The sequence below is a fragment of the Augochlora pura genome, chromosome 7 (assembly GCF_028453695.1).
Source record: "Augochlora pura isolate Apur16 chromosome 7, APUR_v2.2.1, whole genome shotgun sequence".
Taxonomy (NCBI): Eukaryota; Metazoa; Arthropoda; class Insecta; order Hymenoptera; family Halictidae; genus Augochlora; species Augochlora pura.
Genome location: NC_135778.1, coordinates 25477469 through 25500950, shown reverse-complemented (window position 1 = coordinate 25500950; position 23482 = coordinate 25477469). Strand labels below are relative to the sequence as shown.

The 23482-nt window shown below is 36.6% G+C and overlaps 1 protein-coding gene across 2 annotated transcripts in view; it reads left to right on the top strand.

Annotated features, from left to right (window-relative positions):
• Stacl (SH3 and cysteine-rich domain-containing protein) overlaps positions 1-23482 on the top strand; it is a 120727-nt gene that overhangs the window by 87840 nt on the left and 9405 nt on the right. Inside the window, exons 7-10 of one of the 2 annotated variants that reach the window (XM_078184968.1) lie at positions 16399-16553; positions 16769-16819; positions 18082-18353; positions 22963-23121. In XM_078184968.1, the coding sequence (XP_078041094.1) occupies positions 16399-16553; positions 16769-16819; positions 18082-18353; positions 22963-23121 (637 nt within the window). The remainder of the gene's footprint in view (positions 1-16398; positions 16554-16768; positions 16820-18081; positions 18354-22962; positions 23122-23482) is intronic. The other variant, XM_078184969.1, reaches the window with a different exon arrangement.

The window sequence follows — 23482 nt, the reverse complement described above, 5'->3', positions numbered from 1 at the left end:
GTAAAAATTGCGTCGTGTTAATGAACAAATTTCTGCATTGTTTTTAATCTACAAGGTGTTTACCTCTTTATTTGAAGCTGCTATAGTGTCTGACCACACGCTGAACTTTTCTACTTAGAAAGAAAAGGAACAAGTGCGCGCGCACTTTGAAGTACAATTCTAGTTGAAATTGAACCATAAAGGTACTGTAAATGTTTTAGCCACTATTTTGGACAATAATAGTTTACAAGAGTTTGTAAACAAATTTTAATGTCCTGTTACAAAATTTTGCAATTTTATGACATATTTTTGAGAACAACTTTTCAATCTAATGATCGATGTAAATATTTTGACTATTGTTACAGATGTTTTTTTTTATAGCCGTAAAACTTTGTCAAATTTATTTATTGTTCTTGCGCGAAGTTGTGTTATTTTCGAACGTATTTATTCACGCTAGAAATTTGTTTTTCAAATCGGCACGTACATAAATCCTCCATCGGTAAATGCGCAACTGTGTACGCAAAACTCCATGATCGATGGCTTTTAAAACATTTCATCCAACACGTGGTTCCCTCTCAAATTTCGAAGGATTTTTTCGTATTGTAAAACAGAAAATGCACGCGTAAAGTGTTTTTGTCTAGTGAGTTGCAATAAAAATGCGTCGCATCATGTATCCGGCTTTTCCTATTGGATGAAAAACTGTTTAGTAACTTCTTTTTGTTTCACTTTATAATTTAGATTTTAAATTAAGAAATTCAAGGATGGATTTTGTTTTTTTTTAAGCTAGGATTTCAATTGGGTCTCATTAAAATATTTATTATTTCATTGGTCCACTGTCTTTAGTAATGACTATAGAAATATTTAAAGTTTGATCATTTCTTTAGATTATTTATCAAGATAATTTCTCGTATAAGATCAGGCCCAAAATTAGACATAATATTTTTGGACCTTCAAAATATTCGTATCCCATTGCTGTTTACTGTTTAATAAATTTCTTAATCAGCCAATCTAAGTAGTATTTATATTAGACCTAAAATAAGGCCAGCTTTTCATATTCTCGTTACCACTAAAAATACCTTTCATGAAGTTTTTGCATTTAAATCATACTTCAACTAACTCAATTAAGTTAAATATAGTTAATTCAATACAATTAGGCCCAAAGTAAGGCCCATACACTTCATATTCCTGAAGCTACTTTAAAATTGCTCAATCAGAACCTAATAGATTTCATTAATTAAAGTTCAAAATCAGACCCATTCCTGTACTTTTCGGAATCCTCATTTGTTGCAAATCAAATCTGGCCCTAAGTGTCCATAGTTTTCTTGGTTACCAGAATTCTCATCTTTGTCAAACAGATGCCTTAAAAAACCATACTATCTGAATGAAATTCGACTAATTTCAATATCATTAACGACCATAACCGAGATAACATTTTCTTCCAAAATCGTTATTACTATATCAAGAAAAATAGTATCAGAGTTGTTCAATGAAAACCTAGCAGTGTTAATCGAATTATTTTTAACATTATGACCTCATTTCGATTAAGCCCAAATTGGTCCCACTTCCACTACTTTAAAAAATCTGTACCACTGTTAAATGTACTAAAAAGTCACGCGATATTAAATCTAACCCGCTCAATGCAACTATCGTCATCATCTATAATCGAACCAAAATCGGGCCGAAAGTCTTCGCCTTCTTGACAATTCTATCCCAACAAGTCCTTTCAAAATTATCTAACCAAAATTTAACAATTTCAATCTGGTTAACTCAATCACCATAATTGCATTAGGTTGAAAATTAGGCCCATTTTCTCTCAAAATCTTTGTATCGAGAAAAACAGCTTCAGAGTTATTCAATGAAAGCATAACGGTTTTATTGAATTATTCCTAACATGATGACCTCATTGCAATCAGGCCCGTATTAGTTCCACTTTTACCACCTTAAAAAATCTGTACCACTAGCAAATATACTAAAAAGTTACGCGATATTAAATCTAACCTGTTCACTTAAACCATCATCTACATCTACTATTAAACCAGACCCAAAATCAGGCCCTATAATCGAAATCCACCGTAAATACAAAAAAGAAAACTAGAAACGACAATATATCACTTTAAAAGCGTTGATCCAACGAAACGGCAAACACCGAGATTTCCAATTCCTTTCTCGATCACCGTGAGCGAAACAATTTCACCGATCCGATGACCCGGCAGCCCCGTCGAGTGCCTTCGAAACGTCAAGTAGGCGAATCCGCTAACGCGTCCGCTCGAAGCGAAGCCAGTCCTCGGTGCCAATCGAAGGCGTCCCGAAACCGACCGAAAGAAACGAAGAAAGAGAGAACGAAAGCAAGCAAGCAAGCAAGAAAGAAAGGAAGAAGGGAAATAAAGAAACAGGAGAAAGAAAGAAAGAAAAAGCCTGGTCGTGTGTCGGCCGTGCTCGACGGCCGAGTGGCATCGGGCCGATTAAAATTAGCACGAGCCTGCCATTGTTCCTTTCTACGTTGCAAGTAGAATGCACCTGCACGTGCGGCGGGCGCATTTCGAGCAGTCGACGGCCACATTCGTTCCTCGGTCCACCGATCTCGCCGGAGAGAGAGACATTAGCTGCGAGACACACACCGGGCTGCAGTTAACGACTCCGTGAGTACAGTCGGCGGACGATATCATTGCTCCGGGTACCTTGTAGCGTTTCTTTCGGTCACTTAGGTCGCTTTTTACCCAGACCGATCGCACCCCTATCCGAATACCGAGAGACGGATCGGTTTTAAATCTGTGTGAAGTGTCGCCAGTGAAATATCGCCTTTTTTCCGATGATTAGGTCGGGTTGTTCGCTCATGTGAATCGCCATTTTTCAACAGGGTTTCCGGGTTGTGTAATGACCTCGAAGATTGAACGGTAAATCAGGTATTCGCTGATTACGTGCGAAAGTTTTATATCTATTAAATTGTTGAATAAGTAGTTGCGACGGTGTTTATTGCTTCAATTGTTCATCGGTTTTTGGTTCTTCTGGTGGGGAATGATTTAAGAGAAACATTGTACTTGCTTGACATTAGAGCTTTCTCGAACGTAATGAATCGTACTCCTTGAAGAGCAGATTGTTGCTTTATTTGAAAAATAAAATTTGCAAAAAGTTTGCGAGTTCTGAGAATCTGCGAATTCAAAGAGTAATATTACTAATGTGCTTGAATAGTATAGAAAATTCCTCTTGGAATGGTGAAATCGATGTGCTGGAATATCTATAATGTAACGGATAATTTTAACTGTCACTTTTGGGACCTAGTTATAATTTTACTGTCTAATTAATTACTGTCCTAGTTATAAAAACTAGATATAATATATCGAAAAATTGTCGATTAATTTTATTAGTTATCAACTAAAATTTAAGGAGTGAAGTTTTAAAATAGGATAGCGTGGATCTTTATTTTTATATTGTTTTCTGAGGTGGACACGAAATGCTCAGCGCCTGTGAAGATTTTGTTTAACTCGATCACTTGGCGCAGCTAAAAATAATTCCGGATCATCCACCCGTTATATTTTTGTTTATTTTGTCATAATTAGCCTGCCCGTAATATCAGTAAATATTGATACTTTGCAATTTAAAAGTAATATCGTTCTTGATAAAGCAATTGGAATGGTCGACATTTTTTGAAACTTTTCGATAAAATTGTTCAATCCCATCCACGAAATCACGTTCCATTAAATCCTGATAACAAATGTTCAGTAAAAAATGATTTTGCTTAAACAAGATAATGGCAAGATAATGGAATTCTAAAATACTCAAATTTCTTAATGGTAGAATCTTCGTAATTGTCCGAAATTTTTTAATTGAATTTTTTAGCATTACATTCGAAAGTATGTTATTTCAAATGCTACTTACGCTTGCTCGATAACATTTTGTTAAAAGAAAATTCGTAAAAAGACCATTATAAAATCTTCTATTGTAATAAGATAGACTTTACGGTAATCTCTAATATTTTAAATAAAAATAATTCAGTAAAAAATAATTTTATTCTCAAATAACAACGATTACAAGGTAATGAAAAAATCTTGCATTAATGTAACTTGGGCTCTATAAAAATTTCTCTCGAAAGTATATCCTCTTAAATGCTAGCCGCAATTATTTGCTAAAAATAAAATTACTCTAATAACAAAAATAATTCAAAAAAATCTTTTGAAAATCTCGCACTATCAAACGTGTCGTCAACTTCATCTAGTTCAATATTTTTCAAAATTTATCAATGATATTTTATAACATCCCCCCGAAGATGTCTCATTTTAAACGCTAATAAAAGTTTCCCAAAAAAAATAATTTCAGCTGCAAAAAGGATAACGCAAGAATTCGTTTCAAAATCTCCCGCTGTCGCCGCCATTTTGCAGAATGCTTGAACAAAATTTTCCAACGTCGTGCTCGAAACCGCGCTCCTCCGGACACTGGCAACAACGATTCCACGAAACATAACTTCGCGCGAGAGGAAAGTGTTGATGTGTTCCCCCACCGCTTCTATGGTTTCCAGCGAGCTCTTAATGAAGTGCTTAGTCACCGGGTTTTTTTTCTCTGAATCCGCGTAACACACGCCACACGCGGAATTCAATAATATTGATTTGCATACGACTCTGAAGTATGTGCACGTGCTTGCGCGCCGAATGCACAAGCCCCATCAAGGACGATTGGCCTGATTCGAGCGTTCCGCTCGAGCATTCGCACGATTCCTGAATGCGACGTGTCCTGATCCTTCCTGGTGGCACGCGGGCACCCCAAATACCGCGTGATACGCTCCGTCGACGGATAAATTCGGTATTCGGAACGACTTCGAACGTTTCTTCGCCCGAGAGGCTTCTTAACCACTTCGGTACGGCGCGCATCGGCCACGAAATTGTGCCCACAGCCGGCGCTCACCATTCGCATGCTACTTCGTGCATCGACAGTGAATCCGTTTTGCTCTTTTACAGATCTTTGACGAGAAAAGCTTATTTATGTGTATTTCTGGACGTAAACACTGCAATTGTAGAGATAAGGCAAAAGTTCTTGGCAGTCGACTATAGTCGACTATAGTCGATGCTCGGCCGTGTGCGTTCATATCACGGCCGTCGACTATAGTCGACACTCGGCTGTGCGTGTTCATCTGTGGCCGTCGACTATAGTCGACGCTCGTACCGAAGTGGTTAATATTACGAAGCGACCCCTGTGATTCACCTGCGAAACGTAAATAAGGGGCATCTCCAATCCATCGTTCGGAACTTGTCGCTTGTCTCGACTAGAAACAGTATAATTTCCCTTTGTATCGAGGATATTGGCAGTTAAATCATATCCTAACATTTTGTGCCTTTTTTAAGCATTTTGTACCATTCTATATTTGCCACTTTGTGCCATTTTTTACCACTTTGTAGCAATATTGCTACTTTGTGCCCATTTTTCCACTTCGTGCCACTTTGCCACTTTGTATCACTCTTACTACTTCGTATCACTTTTACCATTTTGTAACAATATTACCACTTTCTGCCAATTTCTCCACTTTGTGCCAGTTTTACCGTTTTGTATCATTTTGTGCTACATTCTGTTATATCCTTCAATTCGGTGGTTTTCAAATTTAAAAAAACCATATCTTGTCCAAGTTTGGTATTAAAATTGCTTCTAACTTTAATGATACTGTGATCTTTTTTCTAGCATAATTGATACGTTTATGAGAGTTTATAGAATATTAATTTAATATTATCTGTCACCTTAAAAGTGGTAAAAAGATATACCTTCAATAAATATTCTATAAATTATTGATCAGGTACTTTTATTGCATCCGATTTCATAAATGTTATTTGAATTGAAGTTACTCCTGCGTTTGATCGCATGCTGGGTATTTCTACTTAGAGGAAACAAGTATTTTATTTGTGATTAAAGTAACCATATTACATCTAGTTTAAGATTAATAATTAGTGTAGGTAGTCTAGAAATTATCTTACAGTATTTTGTAAATAGTGAGCAATATTTTACACGAATATTAAAAGTTATATGTTAATAAAAATTGTATTGTGTTAGGGAATAAATGTGTTGGATGTATCTGATTTCATGAAGCATGTACTTTCTAATTAAAGTTGCTTCAGTGTCTGACCACACACTTAACATTTCTACTTAGGAAGAAAAGGTATAATGGTTACTTTGTAACATGGTTACTTTGAAGTATAACACTTCTAGTTGAAAATGAACAATGAAGGCACGGTAAATGTTTTAGCCACCATTTTAAACAACATTATATTACAAAAATTTTTAAACAGATTTTAATATTCTTTATAAAACTTTGCAATATTCCAATACATATTTGGAATCTTAGGAACTCTTTGCAAATATTTTAAACATTATCTACAATATAATGTATTTTTTCTAAAAGTTTGAAAAGAGGATCTAACTAATACTCTCTCTTGTGAAAAAGCGTTATTTTCAAACGTATTTTTCGTGGAAAAACTTTATTTTTTAAATCTGCACATGCATAAATATTATATACAATAGCAGGAAATGCGCAGTCCGTGCACGCAAAAGTTCAACTTTCGAAACATTTGATTCAACGCATGTTCCATCTCCAATTCCAAAGGTCATTTTCAAATTGTAAAACAGAAAATGCACGTGTGAAGGGTTTTCGTGTCCCCTGCGTCCAAATAAAAGTTCGTCCTTTATTTATATCGTTAATCCTATTGTATAAAAACTTGTTTATTACATTCCCATTCACTGACCAATTTGGAGTTTAATTTAAAAAGTTAAAGATATTTTATGTCTTTATTTGAAAACAAATTTGACGGCATTTTTACTGAAAAACAAACAATGGCATTAATAATGACATAAAAATGTCAAAATATAACGACGTGAAAATATTTAAATAATAACTATGTAGAAATATAAAAAAATAACGATGTAAAAAATATAACAAAATAACGGTATAAAAATATACAAAATTAACGATGGAAAAATATAAAAAAATGACGATGCAAACATCGGCAAACAAAAATCTTCTCATTGGGAGAATTGCACCCATCGGTTAATTTTTTGGTCGTTTCCATTTCGGCACTACCTCGTGACACAGGAGCGGAGCATAAGCAAGTAGTAGCACGTGTACCAAAGTTACCCGTAAGTCGCCGAAGGTCTCAGACATGCAGATTGTCGATTGAAGCGTCGTTTAATCGGCGTGCCTTCATGAAAGCGTCGATAAAGGGGGGCGCGAGGGGATCGCAGGGGTGTCGAGTGAGGGGACGCATTGGATGGATGGAGTTCCGCTAAAATTTTCAACAAGACGCGTCCTAATGGACCTTCCGACAGCGAGCAGATACTAGTATCTATGGAACAAGCTGTCCGGCTACCGATAATTGGCTGCTTCGATCAGTCGTGGCAATTTCCTTCGTGTTAGGGGTTGACCCATTCTCTACCAGCTTGTACAAGATGGCTGACTGTTGTGTGTTACCTTCTGGGACCTCCCGGTCCAAGCAGATGCTTTCAAGATGACAGATCATTCCTGGAAACTGTTCCCGATATGTCCTAGTTTCTCTGGTGCATGATAGTTTAACCCTTTCGCCACATGTGGCCGTGTATGCACATTTCACGTTAACTCGAACGGCGGAGCCCTCGAGTCTATTTGGACTCGGAGCACAAATATCGCTATTTAACCATCCAGTATCCGGCAGTTTATTAAAATTTTCCAATATTTCATCAGAGTTCGTAAAAACCTTTCCAACGGGAATAACTGAGAAAATTGATTGAAAAGAATTTATCAATTTTTAAATATTACTATTTATAATATAATAATCAATCCTAAGTATGCTTAGCGAATGGTGTGATTAGGTGGTAGACTATAGTCCTTCACATTGATGGTAACTATCCATAGCTCGGTATTCGTGCAGAAAGGGTTAATTATCAATTGGGGGGTGGGGGTGGTACTGAAGGGTGCTTAATGTAAAAGATATCGATTGCTTCGAGTGTTCCGTGAAATCCGATGTTAAAATTAACGGGATGGTACAAAAGGGAAAATTGCTTCATTTATAATTATTTATCTCTACCCTCCGTTTTCTTTTTAACTTTAGGGATGGTTTCTGACCCTGAATATTTAAAAAAGATCTTCTCTAATTATTATCATCAAGTGATCTCACTGGTGCAGTGAAAATATTCGTAATTAAAGTTCCTCCGTCGTACTTCAACTTCTCCAATCTTCGAAGTCTCGAAAATAGTATCCTGAATGATAATATCCTGATTCATAATGAATCTTCAAGTAGCAATAAGAATTTAGGTAATTAAAATTATTCTGGTCTTTCTTGTCCAAGGAGAGAGGCTATATTTTAATGATCTTATCGATATACAATGATTGAAAACTACCGTTATTCCATTCTTCAGCATTTTGCCACCGCCCCTAAAACTGTCAAAACCACTTTATATCTTCAATTTTACAACTACAAACCCGAAACTCGCGAAATTACTCCTGCAAGCTACTATTCTAACTGCCAAACCGATCTGTTTCTACGAAACAAAAGTTCATACAATTAACATCATGCCACCAGCCCTTTCCACTTTGCAACCACAACACCCGTAACTCCCAAAACTACCCTTACGAGGACCACTTCAGTTGTCAAACCAACCTGCTTCTACCAAACAAATGTTCTTACATGCCTCTTCACTTTGCAACTACCGCCCGGAAGCTCTAACAACCTGCTAAAAATCTTAAAACTGTCCCTGTTAAAATTAATACATTTATCAAAACAATCTGTATACATATGTATTCAGAACAAAATAATTAAAACTAGAGTCTTTCAACGATTAATTTCTATTTTTTCTAAAACTACCCTTAAGTGATTCATTTTATTTATCAAACCCAATCTGTATTTTCAAGCGAAATTCTTATGATTCAAATTTTTTCATCTTGATTTTTCAAGTCAACATCGTTTAAATTGTTTGCAAAAATAACCCTAGTAAAATCGTTGTACTTATTACACGCGATATAAAATTCTAAAAATAAAAATGGATTTATCCAAGCATTTTAACTGCCATCCTTTGAAGTGTCTAAAAGTGGTACCTCGACAAAAATCATGCTACTTAAGAAACTAAAATCATTCGTCTCTGTCAACCTTTTTTGACCACCTGCCCCTATTTGTCCCCTACATATCACCCCGGCAAAAATTATTCTACTGGCCGAATCAATCTCTATCTATCTAACAAAATTGTTATAATCAAAATCATTCCATCTCAGTCCATCTTTCAACCATTATCTTTTAAACTGACTAAAAACTACCCCTACTAAAAAGGAATCTTCTTATCAGACGAATCGATAACTTCGAATCGAAATTCTTAAAATTAAAGTCATTAATTTCTGTCTACATTCCAATCGCCATTCCCTGAAATACTTAACAAATGACTACGCAAAAATCATTTCACTGAGTAATCCGAACTGTATTTTCCAAAATTCTTACACCTAAAAATATTCATATTTCCACTATTATTACCAAATTGGTCTAAAATTATTCTTCGAAGAATCATTCCACTAGTCAACCGAATATTAAATAAAATTATTTTAATTAAAATCATTCAATCCTTGTCTTTTAACTATTATCTCCAAAATGACTAAAATCACCCTTACAAATATAATTCTTATCATTATTATATTTCTTGTAATCACTGTTTTTTTGTAATCAATAATACACTTTTAGTTATTGTTATGATTCTTATAATCATAATGTTTCTTATTGTTATTATGATTCTTATAATCATTATGTTTCTTCTTATTATTATGATTCTTATAATCACGATGTTCCTTATTATCATTGCGATTCTTATAATCATTTATATTTGTTATCATCATTATCCTCCTCATAATCATTATGATCCTTGTAACGATCATGTTTGTTACACTTACGATTCTCAATTTCCTTCGATTTTCGACAAATTTTTTAGAAACCACCCCTTTTAAAGTGCAACCAAATCCTTCGACCGGTAACCACCAACACCCCGTACACCCCAAACCAGAAAACCCAAAAGAATTCGCCGGAAAGCCACCCTAAAAACGTATCCCCGGAAAAAGGTTCTCCGCAATCCCGGCACTCGTAATCCCTCTGATCCTAATTTGGACAAGCCTAACCCGGTGGTGTGGTAGCCGGCCTCGCGTAAACACCGCCCCCCCCCCTCCCCCTCCGATCCCTTCTCCGAAAACCTCTGTGGGGTAACCCGGCTCTGCCGAATAAATACGGCGCGCGCGATCGCTCGACATGCGCCCTGGCAACTGGGTCACCGTCGAACACGTCGCGTCTGAAAATCCATTCCCGGCCTCCTCTCTCGCGCGAGTCCGCCTTCCTAGGTCAGGGTATAAAGGCAGCAGGGAGGTAGCGGAGCAGCAGAACCGAGCAGCCAGAGAGAGCAGCGGAGTCCCGTGCCGTGTCAACTCGTGGATAATGGTTTGGACAACGTTACGCACACGAGTCGTTAGTATCCCCGAGCCCCCTGATCCTGGCCATCGAACAGAAACGAAGAGAACCGTTCGACCCCAGTCGGTCAGTGAGAGCAAACAATCGTTCACCTGGCGGAGCCTCCCCCTCGGCTCGAGTCGAAAGTTTTTGTTGCCATGCGACCACGATGACACACCAGGGTGACACCTGGGCCCTCCGCGAGAAATATCTAGAGCCCCTTCCCGACAGACCACCAGTGACAATCTCTCGTCTTCGTCGGCTCTCTATCTCATCGTTTCGGAGTTTTCTTCGGACTAACCACGAGTCGTTCTTTTTTTTTCTGGTTTGGTGCTTTCTTCCCGGGGACCTGGTCACGTGGCCCATGGTGCCCCAAGGTGTGGACCGTCGACACGTGCTCGCGAGACACGCGAGGTTTCGGGACACGCACGTGTGTGTGCCTGTACGAAATGCTACCGTGCGAAATTTTGTTTACGCCTGGACGGATGCTCGCGATCGCGGAATGGACTCTTCTGGGACCGTCGCGTTCCTGCCGGCAGTGGATCGGTCGCGTGCTGTGCACTTTTTCGGTGTCATACGTGGCTGGTTTTATGGGGGCCGTGCTTCCAGGTGAAATTCACACCGGGGGAACGATTTGTTTATTCGTCGTACGTTGTAGTCGTACTTTGGGGATTTGTTTCGATTGTTTTTAATTCGGCCCTTCTGCGGTTTCATGGATTTGTTTACCGTTTGCTGTCACACCTCCGCGAGTTTAGTTGCTTTTGGCTTTTCGATTATTCCCGGTTCATGGTATGCCGTTTTTATTCTCGATTTTCTCATCTGTTCGGTTGCGCGGATATTCTGATTTTTAATGGTACGTTTGTGGGACGTTCGCGCGACGATTTTAGTTCTCGTTTCTATTCGGTTTGTTTTTTTAATGAATATTAAGTGTACACTGCCTTCGACTTCTATTCTTCAGCGTCTTTGTTTCGTTACAACGTTTAAGCAGTTGTTTGCAACATTTGTTAGAGTGCTTACATTTTGCTCAAATGTTTACGTTTTGTCAGCATGTTTACGTTTTGTCAAAATGTTTACATTCTGTTAGAGTGTTTACATTCAGATAAATGTTTACATTTGTCAGAATATTTACATTTTATTAGAATGTTTACGTTTTACTGTCGCATTTACAAATTCATTTTTTGGATTACTGTGATTAAATTTTTTTTACTTTTAACTAAAAGTTTCAAGTTTAATTCTCGTTAATATTAATGTTGTAATTCATTCATTCATTTCTTCAAACATTCGATTACTTCTTAACATTTTTATTGCACATATTCGAAACTTTTTAATTATTATCATTCCAATCTTAATAATATTTATTTATAATTTATTTGTATCATTGGCAAATTTTATCAGGTTGTTTTGTTTTCATATTTCTGAACACCAAAATTACTTTCTTCCTTATTTTAGTATCTTTTTTTAATTATTATTCTCTTTAGAAGATAAAGGGGCATAATAATCTTTTCCAATTTTTTAAGAATATTGTAGTTTGCTATTATAGTTATCACTATGACCTTCATGATTCCTATAACCATTATATTTCTTATCATCGCTATCTTATCATCATTCTAATTTTTATCATCGTCATGATTCTTGTAATCATCATGTTTCTTATTATCGATATCTTTTTATGATTATTATGATGCTTATCACAAGTCTCTTATCACAAGTCTCTTATCATAATTCTCTTATCATACAACTTTTATCATACATCTCTTGTCATAATTCTTACACGTACCTGACTATGAAGATGTCTCAGTAATTTTCCAGAAAATTATAACGGTCAATAACAAAAAAATACATTTCATTGTGTTTCGAACAGATGTCTTTTTTGACGTTCTAAGTAATTGTTTGTTTACTTCGGAGCAAATTGAACTTCCATATATAGGTCAGTGTGCCCGAGAAACTCTGTGACGTTTATAAAAATTTGCGAGAGTTTCAATAGAAATTTTATAAACTCGCGTCTTAATCAGTAAACATAATAAGATACCGTCGAACTCAAAACGACGTGAATGTTTCGCCATTTTGAAATTTTCGTGTCACTCAAGCGTATGCGTAGATGTTTTACAAGAATCTTGTAACGAAACGTGATTCAGTGGCAAGAAATTTCTCAATTACGAGGAAGTCTTGAATGCCTGAAATTCGCGCGGCCATATTAATTCTTAAACACTTGAGAGAGAGAGAGAGAGAGAGAGAGAGAGAGAGAGAGAGAGCCGGAGCCATTCTGGAACTAGGTCCTTGAAATGCCACACGGCTATTGCACTTTCACCCTTCATTCACTTTCCGCTGCAACCCTGCCGAAATCAGTGCAAGTACACCACGGTTACAATCTACCAATAATTAATTGAAAATCCAGCCCATCAGATTCACTGTAAATTCGCAATATCAAGTTATTGCTAAACAAGATCAATATTCGAACATTTATTTATTTATTTATTTTCTTCTCTTTGGTTAAAATCAATCTTATTAATTTCATCATTCTTAATAACAAATACTGTACGCGTATAATAAAAGTAGATCAAATGGAAAATCAGTGTAAACAATCTAATCTAAAATTAACAATTAAAATTAACAAGAAGAGAAATAAATGTTTACGCATCTCTTACGATTAATGCTAACAGTTTTTCATTTACATACAAGCTATTTAAATAGAATATTTACATTCCTTAGACAAAATAAATTAAAAAATAAACATTCTTCAGGAAAAATTAATGTAAACATCTACAATTGTTTTTGCAAAATTGATTTGAATGTTTAAATTCTCTAGGAAAAAATTAATTTAAGAATCCAATTGTTATTATTAATGTTATCTTTAATGCACAGACAAAGACGTTATCTGCATTATTTATTTCTCTTCAATGCGAATTACTTGTTTTTGTGGTATACAAAAAGGTCGGTATTTTACCGATAATAGTATTTGTTAACGGTTTCGAGGGCATTGTTGTTATTTTTATTGCTAATGGAGGCGGTTAATAGCAGGCTGTGCTTATTTCCTAGTCGTTTCGGTTTGCTCGTTTCTGCAGTTGATAACCGCGTTGAATAGTACATTGTTGGGTAACGGTGAATGCAGTTTGTGTGGTCGATGCACCTCCGGTGCATGAATGAAGTCTCCGAAATATATATGTATACGTTGCCCGATACAATGGGATCATACGTAGCAGCTTGTTTGCGAGCAACAGCCGTCCGAGGTTCGAACAGTAACGTTTTCATTATCGATGAAACGAAACGATCATCAGAAATTTCTTTCCAGAATTTCTGTATTCGATCGACTTGTGATTTATTACGTAAAACTCGCGGACAACGGATATCGTTTCGAATTGTTCGCTGAGACCGGAGAAAAACGAATTAAATATACCGCGGAAACAATAGTGGCTTTCTTTGAATTTAAATGAATTAATTAGTCTACATCATTTACAGCAGAGGCTTTTCGACGAGGCTGAACAATTATTATCAATTATTTAAATATTTATAACATTTTGTGTGATAATTAGATTAGATGTATTTTTGATAACAATTTTCTTCGTTCAGGATCATGTTTATAATTATTGATAACATTGTGTATTGACGAATTTATTTAATAGTAATTTTACCGTTTATAATGTTATGATATAATTGATTTCGTTGAAAATCGTGTTCTTTATCATAATTGGTGATACTGAATGTTGTTAAATTCGTTTAATTATAATTCACATTTTTAACGAAATTCTGAAAATGTAACGAAGAAGTATACGGAATAGTACAGTTATTAGTATTTTTAATAATCTCTATGCAGACAGTTTTACATATTTTCAAATATGGCCATTTATAATAATGCACCAAAAGGTACCATTTTATTAAATCACTTAACTTATTATTATTATATGTACTGTTATTTGCAGTTATTATATTTACTATTATTTGTCGTTATTACATTTGCTATTGTTTGCAGTAATTACATTTACTATTATTTGCAGTTATTACGTTTACTATTATTTGCAGTTATTACGTTTACTATTATTTGCAGTTATTATATTTCATAGTTAACTAATTACCATTCGTCCAACTAAATTTCCTTCATCCTATACCAAACCATTCGCTGCCATAGTATCTCATCAATTCGACATTGCATTATTGGATAACATGCAAAAGTCCCCGCATCGGGATAAACAAGCGCTTTTTAATTTTCGTGTGTCTCGTTCGAAACAATTGCACCATTCTCCCGATCAAATCGTCGAGTACAATAGCCGCAGGATAGAATCGAGTGTCCACAGAATACACGCGCGTACGTGCATACATATATGTATATGCACGGGCACATACAGAGCCGTCCGGCATTCGACACGTATCGCGACGGGCCATCACGTGTTCAGCGTCGAATCCAATTAATGCCGGTTCCTTCGTCGCATTAAAACCGTGCGCTGGCTTCCTCTTCCATTCGGCTGCCTATTTACCAGTTGGCCGTGCACGGCCTGTCAAACAAGTCAACCGGAAACGCGGCTGTTTCCATTACCACCCGGTCCGCAGGGACCGACAAGAGCTTCCGCTTCGCGAATTCTTTGGCCAAAAAGAAAATCGGAGAGCGCGCCGCCTTGAGGCATTCTAAACGCTGTACACCCGAATTGAATCTTCAATCTGTTACCGACTCGACTTTGAACATTTTACAATTAAGGAGAAATTGCTTTCTGCTAGTTTCTTTCCAAAGGAAATGGCAAGAATGCGTTCGCCTGATGCATAACAAATGGTGTCTCCTGAAATTGAATTTCAGTCTGTTACTAATTCTACTTCATGTATTCTATAATTAAATAGAAACTGTTCTCTATAATTTTTTCGAAAAGAAAAAGCAACATTGCATTCTCCTGATGCGTAACCAAGAAATTTAATTTTATTTCACACATTTTATATGTAAACGGAAATTCTTTTCTGTTATCAATTGCAAATTATATTTTAATGTATTACAAGTATATAATACTTCTAATTTTTTCAATTAAATAGAAATTGTTTTCTGCAATTTTCTATCATGCATTGATTCAAAGCATCTAAAATAGCCACCCCATAAATGGAATTTCAATTTGTTACCAATTCTCCTTTAAACATTTTACTATTGAATAAAAATTATTTTCAGTGGTCCTTTTTTAAAAAGAACAAGAATGTATTTGCCTGATACGTACCAAAACAATTATTTTCTGCAATTTCTATTAAAATTCACAGTCGATGAGAAAAATAAATATTGCATTGCCATAATGTTAATTGTTGGCCTCCGGAACTGAATTTTAATTCGCAATCAATCTTGCTCCAAAAGCTTTGCAAATAAATGAGAATTACTTTAACTCAATAATCCATCACATTTTTTAAATACTTAAATAATAAATTACAAATTTTTTTTAGCACAACATAGTAAACGTGTTATTACTATAATACTAGTGCCTGTTATAATGCTCCAATATACAGAGTGTCCCAAGAATGTCTAACAATCTAGAAATGGAGGATACTTAAGGTCATTTCAAGCAATTTTTTCCTTTGCAATCATTTTCTCCTTGTCATCGTTCACGATTTATTAATAAAAAACATTTACTAACGAGAAGCGATTACCTCTGACACGGTACGAGCCAATGAATGAAACTGGGCTTCCTCCGCTCATTGGCTCAGCCATCTTGCGTCAGCGGTACTCGCTTCTCATTGGTCAATGTTTTTCGTTAATAACTCGTTAACAATGCCTCATAGAAAATTTTTGTAAAGGAAAAAGTTGCTTGACACGACCTCAGGTATCTCCCAATTCCAGATTGTTAAACATTCTTAGAACAACCTATACAAAGTAAAATATAAATTGCCTTATGTAACAATGAAAAAATACGTAGCTATATGTATTCACCGACGGGAGACAAATAAATAAATAGCGTTTGAATGAATATAATAAGGTGAAAGGAATAGTCCGACGCATGTAGAGCCTGGAACTAACTGTGGTGTCGTGCTCCTTTTACAGAAAGAGCTGTTCGGTAGCGGAGAAGCCGGTCAACCGGATGGGGTGAGCAGCCGGAAGATGTCGAATGGCTCGACCGGAAGTACCAAGCACAAATGGCTGAAAGCGTTCAAGAGTCTGAAGACGAGCTCGCCGACAACACCGCCGTCTACGGACAAGTCAGTTTACCAATGAGAATCGATTTTTCAGAAGATCGACGCTTTTTTAATTCCCCTTTTGTGTTATCATGTTTCCGTTTCGTTTTTTTTCTTCCTTTTCCATGTAACAATAGCGTGTCTGTATTGTTCGCCACGGAATTGTGTTGTGCATTTAGCCGGAGGAGTTAGCTTTCAATAACTGGCGATTGTTGTTTTGCTAATGCTGACTAACGCAGAGGAAAGCAAGCGATATACCATGCTGTTTCGACGGTCGTCGCCATGTCCAGGTGAGACTCTAACTTTCCCGCCCTTTCAACCATTCGACATTTTAACCCTTCGCACTCGAATGACGACTCCGAGGCGGTACTGAAATTGGCGGTGTCAAATTGTTTAGATTTAACAAATCTTTAGGAAGTGAAATTTGGTATAAGTCACAGGAATCAATTTTTTGTTTGTATGCATAAAAGTGCACTTTGTTACATAGAATGGAAATACTGTAAATGGAAATATTGAAAAAGTTATTTTAAATTTGCAGTTAAAATGGCTTCGAGTGCAAAGGTTTAACTTGAAAGACACAATAGCTTTTATGATGTGTACCAATCTTCTTTTTGCATTACTCGGTGCATTTTGTACATAATGGATTGAATTTTGCGACATTTACACTTTCTACAGCTTTTTTAAATATTTGATAATGTTGAAATTAGCCAAGTTGTACTTTCTTACAGATAAATTATTTCTTCGATTAAGGTTGAAATCATAATGAAACAATAATTGAAAGAAGATTCCGCAATCATTGTTTTTGTGTAGTATTCTTGTCTGTTAAATATTTAAGAGAATTTGATGTATATTGTTTTTGTCAGTATTATCGTATTTACATACATTATAGTTACTATTATAGTAATATATAGTTAACTATTATATATAGTCAATATTATATTACTATCAAAATTATGTTAAAACAATAATTGAAGACTGAGTACTATCTAGAGAGATCTTACAATTACTATATGTATTATTTTAGTTTGTAAAAGAATTTGTAGGAGTTTACTTCTGTTCAAATTATTGCATTAACAAGAACTAATGGTTAAACATCTTTATGTATTATTTTGATATTTCACTTTGTTTTTGTTGTCAGAATTGCTATATTATTGGAATGACCAATTATTGTGCCTTTAGTTTATTATCAGGAATAATTAGCCACACATTTATCGAATAAAACATCTTCAAATAAAAATAAACAAATTGGAAAGAAAACAGATTAATTTAAGGTTTTATTCGATAAATATAAGGTTAATTAAACGAAAGAATAAACCAAAGGTAATTGGTCACCCCACAGTAACCGGCTCCATTACCCTTTTCCTCGAATTTAAAAAACCTGTAAATACCATAAGTACACAAAGACCCAGGTCTACTTATTCCTACTCGTCTTCCCCGTATTAACAAGATAACAGTTACATCTTTACCCCTATTTTTCAGGGAACGATTTCCCGGAACGGGTGAAAATGAGGAACAAAATCTCGGAAAATTCACAGACTGACTTTACTTATAGGAAAAGCCTTGAATCGGAGGGCGGGCACATATGGCGCGAGTACACTTACCGAAAGATCACCCCCTGCGACGCCTGCGGCCAGGTGTTGCGCGGCCACAGCCGCCAAGGCGTCAGGTGTCGCGGATGCAAGGCGAACGCGCACACCGATTGCATTCATCTGGTCCAACCGACCATGTGCCCGAGCTTGGCGTCGAAAAAGAGCGGCGGCATACCTCTCCTTCGGAGACAGAAGACGCAGGCTCAGGTCGACGACACTCCGGCCGCAGAACACAGTAAGTATGAACCTAGTCTCGAACCCTTGGGAAGAGTCTCTAGTCTTCTTGCCTTACCAGGCAAGAGAACTTTTCTTTCTCTCTCTCTCTCTCTCTCTCTCTCTCTCTCTCTCTCTCATTCTCTATCTTTCTTTCTATCTCTCTATATATCTTTTTCTGTCCAGTCGTCGAGGATCGATGGTGCTCTCACTCTCTAAGGCAATAATTTTCTTCTAAGCTTTCGCTACAAAGAACGTACTATACTAAAACAGAGTATGTTGAGAAAATGCTTGACTCGTCATTTCATCGTAGGGTAGTGGAGTCGGTTACTGTGGCGTGACCAATTGCTGTGCCTTTGGTTTGTTTTTATAGGTAACTTTATATTTATCGAATAAGACACACTAAATTCTTTTATATATAAATAACAAAATAAAAGAATGTTAAAAGAGAGTTTACTTAAAAATGAAGGAAACAAAAATATTTTAAAAGAGGCTAATCTAAAGTAAATAAAATTAGAGAATTTTAAAAAGTTTATTCGAAAGTTCAGAGAAGTTTTTTTAAAAATAATTATACTGAATTAATAAGAAAATGTAGTATTTATAATTATATATATAAAGATATTTGATAAATATGAAGTGTCCAGAAGCAAATATAGCAATTGGTCACCCCATAATAACTGGCTTCACTACCCAGTAAGCTACATTTAAGTTTTATATGTTTATATTTCTTTTATATTTCTTTTGGGGTGAATCATTTTCATACAATGATCTAGAATCAAGGAGGTTAAGTAAAAATCTTTTATTCCCGTTGTATGCTCTTTGTGCACTAACAATGGCAGTTTTCTGTTGAATCTTGTAAATTCACAGTTTTAGTATACAATAGCTTTTCTTAAAGTTTAAAATTTTGGTAAAAACAGAAACCAAGGTCTACGAATAAATAACATTGTTAGGATAACAGTAATTAATCTCTTGTGAGATAATTTATAGTAGCAGGACACGTCTGACAGCAAGACAATTTTTCTCTGTGCAGTTTGTCATTTTTAGAATACCAAACCACTCCTCACATCTGCTACCTTCTATTACCATATATCTTAAAAAGTAAGACAAATATAAAACAATTATTCAGATGAAGCAAAAATGAAAAATAATTATAACAGGTAATATAAACGTATTACAAAATTATGTAAAAAAAGTAACCCCTTTAGAAACACCCCTTTAAGAAAATGGTTATGAAAAGTAAAACAGTGGGGATAAAAGTGAGAGTAAAACATATTACGAGAATGATTAAAAAAAACAAAAAGTCACATTAGGGAAGAGAAATAATTATTCAAAATAATAATTAATATGAAAATAATATGAATATTGATATTCATATTATTTTATAATATAATTCTGTAATAATAATTCTATTATATTCTATAATAACGAATGCTAAGGCGCGTTGGAAAAATAATTACGAGAAATGAGACATATGAGGGAAATAATTATGTAACGTTAAAGACGTTAATAAAATCGTTATAGAATATAGAACACTTGAGAGAAACAATTACGAAAAATAAGTCACGTTAGACAAATAATTATAAAAAGTGGCATATATTGAGAATACAATATTAACACGTTCACGGCGGCGTGACCAACCGATGGGTCACTTGTTTTCAGAAAATTAGAACTCGCAACAATGTTGCCCCGCCCCACGAAGCGTAAGGTGATAAGACAGTCCCGCCTCACGCGAAAAGACGTAGATTTTCGCCCTGGTGTGAACGTGTTAAAGAAACACATTAACCCTTAGCGGAAGGCTGTCGAATATATCCGCCTAAGCGTTTTTACCGTTGCGGACGGATGGCGGATATATCCGCCCAATATACTGCGCGCTCCAATACCCGTCGTCCACAGCGACGCTCGCCCGTCGAGCGCCGCCGTCCGCAAAGGGTTAAACCGTTCACCTCGAGAAACCGTAAATGTCACTATAGTTAAAAATCCAAGTTTCAAAGAAGTTGCCTCGTTAGTGTACAATTAACACACTCGGAGATCCATCTTTACAGTCAAGCATTTTTCTTAGGAACGTCTAGGTTCGACATGAATAATGTTTAACGAGATATCCAGCAAGTCGAGGAGCAGTTGTAGAGAGCACCGGATCGATCCTCCGACATCGAAGAAACGAAAACGAAGTGACTCCGAAGGAACAACTTTGCACGAAGTTCCGCTCCTCGTTTCTATTCGCATCGTCATGTATAACGGCCGGCTTTTTGACTCTGAACCCACCCCAACCCCCACAATATCACCGCATCAATCGTCTCACAATCCCTCTCACTCTCTCACTTTCTCTCTTTCTCTTTCTACTATCTCTCTCTCTCTTTCTCTCGATAAGGCACGAGAAAGTCGATCGGAGATTACAATCTGCCCCTAGCCACACAAGCCTGTCGACGAATTAACGAAAATAATCCGCACCGGAATAGTCGATCGGGACCGGTTCCGATTTCTCGTGGTCGTAAACATGAATGGAAGAGGCTGCAGGAAAGGGAAAGGTCTTTCTCTCTGCCACGTGTGAACTCGACGACTATTATTTTACGGTCGGTGGCCGTGTGGTACTTGTTCAAGGTCACTGGAGATAATCGTGGTCGTTCGGAGTTAAATCCTGTCCGGAGGAGATCTATTTCAAGAAATTTCGACGAGCTCTCGGTTTCGTTGGTATTGTCGCGCGAATAATTAAGACATTGTCGGCAGACCCTTTGTACATATATATGTATATAATAATAATTACAATAGTTAAAGATCAGCAGTCCATTCGCAACTCAGTCTCATCATCTTTTTTTTTTTAGTCCATTTTTATATACGCTTTCTTTCAGAAAAATTGTTTCTTCTATTAAATATAAATCGTACATTTGTTGCTTGTATGTAGTATTCTTATCCATTGAAATTTTGAGGAAATTTAAAGTAGACCGTTTCTGTCAGTATCGTTGAATTAGTAAGAATTGTAATTACAAAATGGGACAGACTTATCTCTTGAAATTTTATTTCTTCAATATTATACTACTACAAAAATTATATTAATATATTAATGGAATATTATTTATTATACTATTTAAGGAGATCTTACATTTATTATTTTCATGTACTAAGCTCGGACCTGCCAGAACTATTGCATTAGCGTGAACAACGATCACAAATTAGAGGATGATTTCCGTGATTAGCTCTTGAGATCTTATTTCTTTAATATTATACCACTACAAAAATTATACTAGAACAATAATTGAAGTCTGAGTATTATATGAAGAGATCTCATGTATAACATTCTTATTTTATTTGTACGTTCGAGGCTTTCCACGAATCGAAACGTTTGCTCAGTTAACAGAAGTCGTGGAGCTAGCTTAATGACTTGGGTCATGGTGAACCGTTAAATGAATAACTCGTACGAGGGTGGTGGTGGTTGAGTTATCCGCGTCGAAATTTATTCGAAGGTCCTCATCCGCCTGAATCACGCGGTGGCATGTTATATGCTCTTAATCCTTTCAACATGATTTACTTCAATTGACGTCAGAGTTTGCCTACCCTCAACGGACGATCGATAGCAATTTTGTTACTCGTCCTGTTCACCATGTGCTCTCTCCGCGCGCGAAGAAATTTCTCCCCGCGTCTTGCCGCGTGTATGTTCGAAGCCGTCCTCGTGCGACGGAACCACGGTGACCTTGAACAAACGACCTTGACGAGACGCCAGTGAAAATTAATTCGAGACTGGTCCTTTGAACACCAAGTGTCTTCTGATTAGCATCCCCGCCGCCTGCAACGGAAAATCAAATCCGAATTGTCGGCGTCGCATTAACCAAGGGATTAACAGTAATCACTTGTAATTAGACTGCGGATTTTATGCATCTATGACGGAAACAAGTTGATCGAATGCAAAACAGGAAAATGGTTCGATCCATTGAGAGATACTATTGGGTTTCTTTCAATCAATGAAAAATATCGAGAAAATGAATATAAATGTCTTTAATTTATGAATCTGTAATAGAATTTGTAATAAAATTTGTAGAAGAAATTTCTAAGAGAATTGTTTAACTTTTTAGTACAATTTGTAATAAAATGGCTAGGTGAAATTTAAAGTAATGTGATCACTAAATGAATTTAGAAGCACCTGTATATATTATTTCGAATGTACTAAAACTCTTAAAGATAGAAAAGTATTTCTGTTTGTTGGCATCGACGAGGACAAGTTGTAGTTTACATACGATCCGCATTTGTAAATCTTCGTCAAAGGGCTGAGAGTACTTCTTCGCTGCTAGCCGTAAAGAAAACTGTAACGCTACCCTCATTCATTAGTCATTGATCACGATTCCCCCGTGTTTTCTCCCGCTTCCTAAAACAAAGAAACTAGTCTCCGCCGTTCAAACAATACCTCGCCCAATCTCTGAGAAGAGGCCCGAGAGGAATGTAACTAGAAGAAAAGGTTGTTCGACCTGCAAAGGAAACAACCAAGACAAAGACACTTGCTATCCAAGGGACCCTCTCTAGCGACAAAACAGACTGAAACCGAAAGCCGAGAACTCTAAAAGAAACAATTAAGAAACAACAGGAAAGCACTTCCTGTGATGTCTATGCTTTTCCATCGCTGTCACTTTATCCCATGTGGCCAGACGTGGACGCCATATACCAGGTGCTGAAGCAGGCAGGCGAGATCCGTGGAAACTCGACAAACTCACCACCTACGCCTCCCACAGCAGATCATCCTCCCTCCGGTGCAGCACCTTCGTCAGCGAGGGCCTCCTCCCACCCCTGTTCCTCGTCCACCTCTGGTAAGGCACAGCACCAAATCCTTTTGACCTTGAAGCAGAACTGCCCACGAATTCTGGGATAATTAGTATAGAATGTGTTCCCTTCGACTCGCCGCTTGGAGAGCTGTCCGAGCGTGTCACTCTGTGCACAAGAAATCTGACGTGGTCTTGCAGCGATATACAGGGTGTACCAAAAGTCGCTCGAAATTGGAAATCTGGGATTGTTCAGGTTAATTGAAGTAACGTTTTCCTTATCGTGAATGCAATCCGCAGCTTCGTTTACGAGTTATTAGCGAAAAACAGTGGCCAATGAAAGGCGAGCTCGGTTGATGCGAGGCTACCGGGCCAACCACGAACCCTAGTTCCGCATATTGGTTCGGCT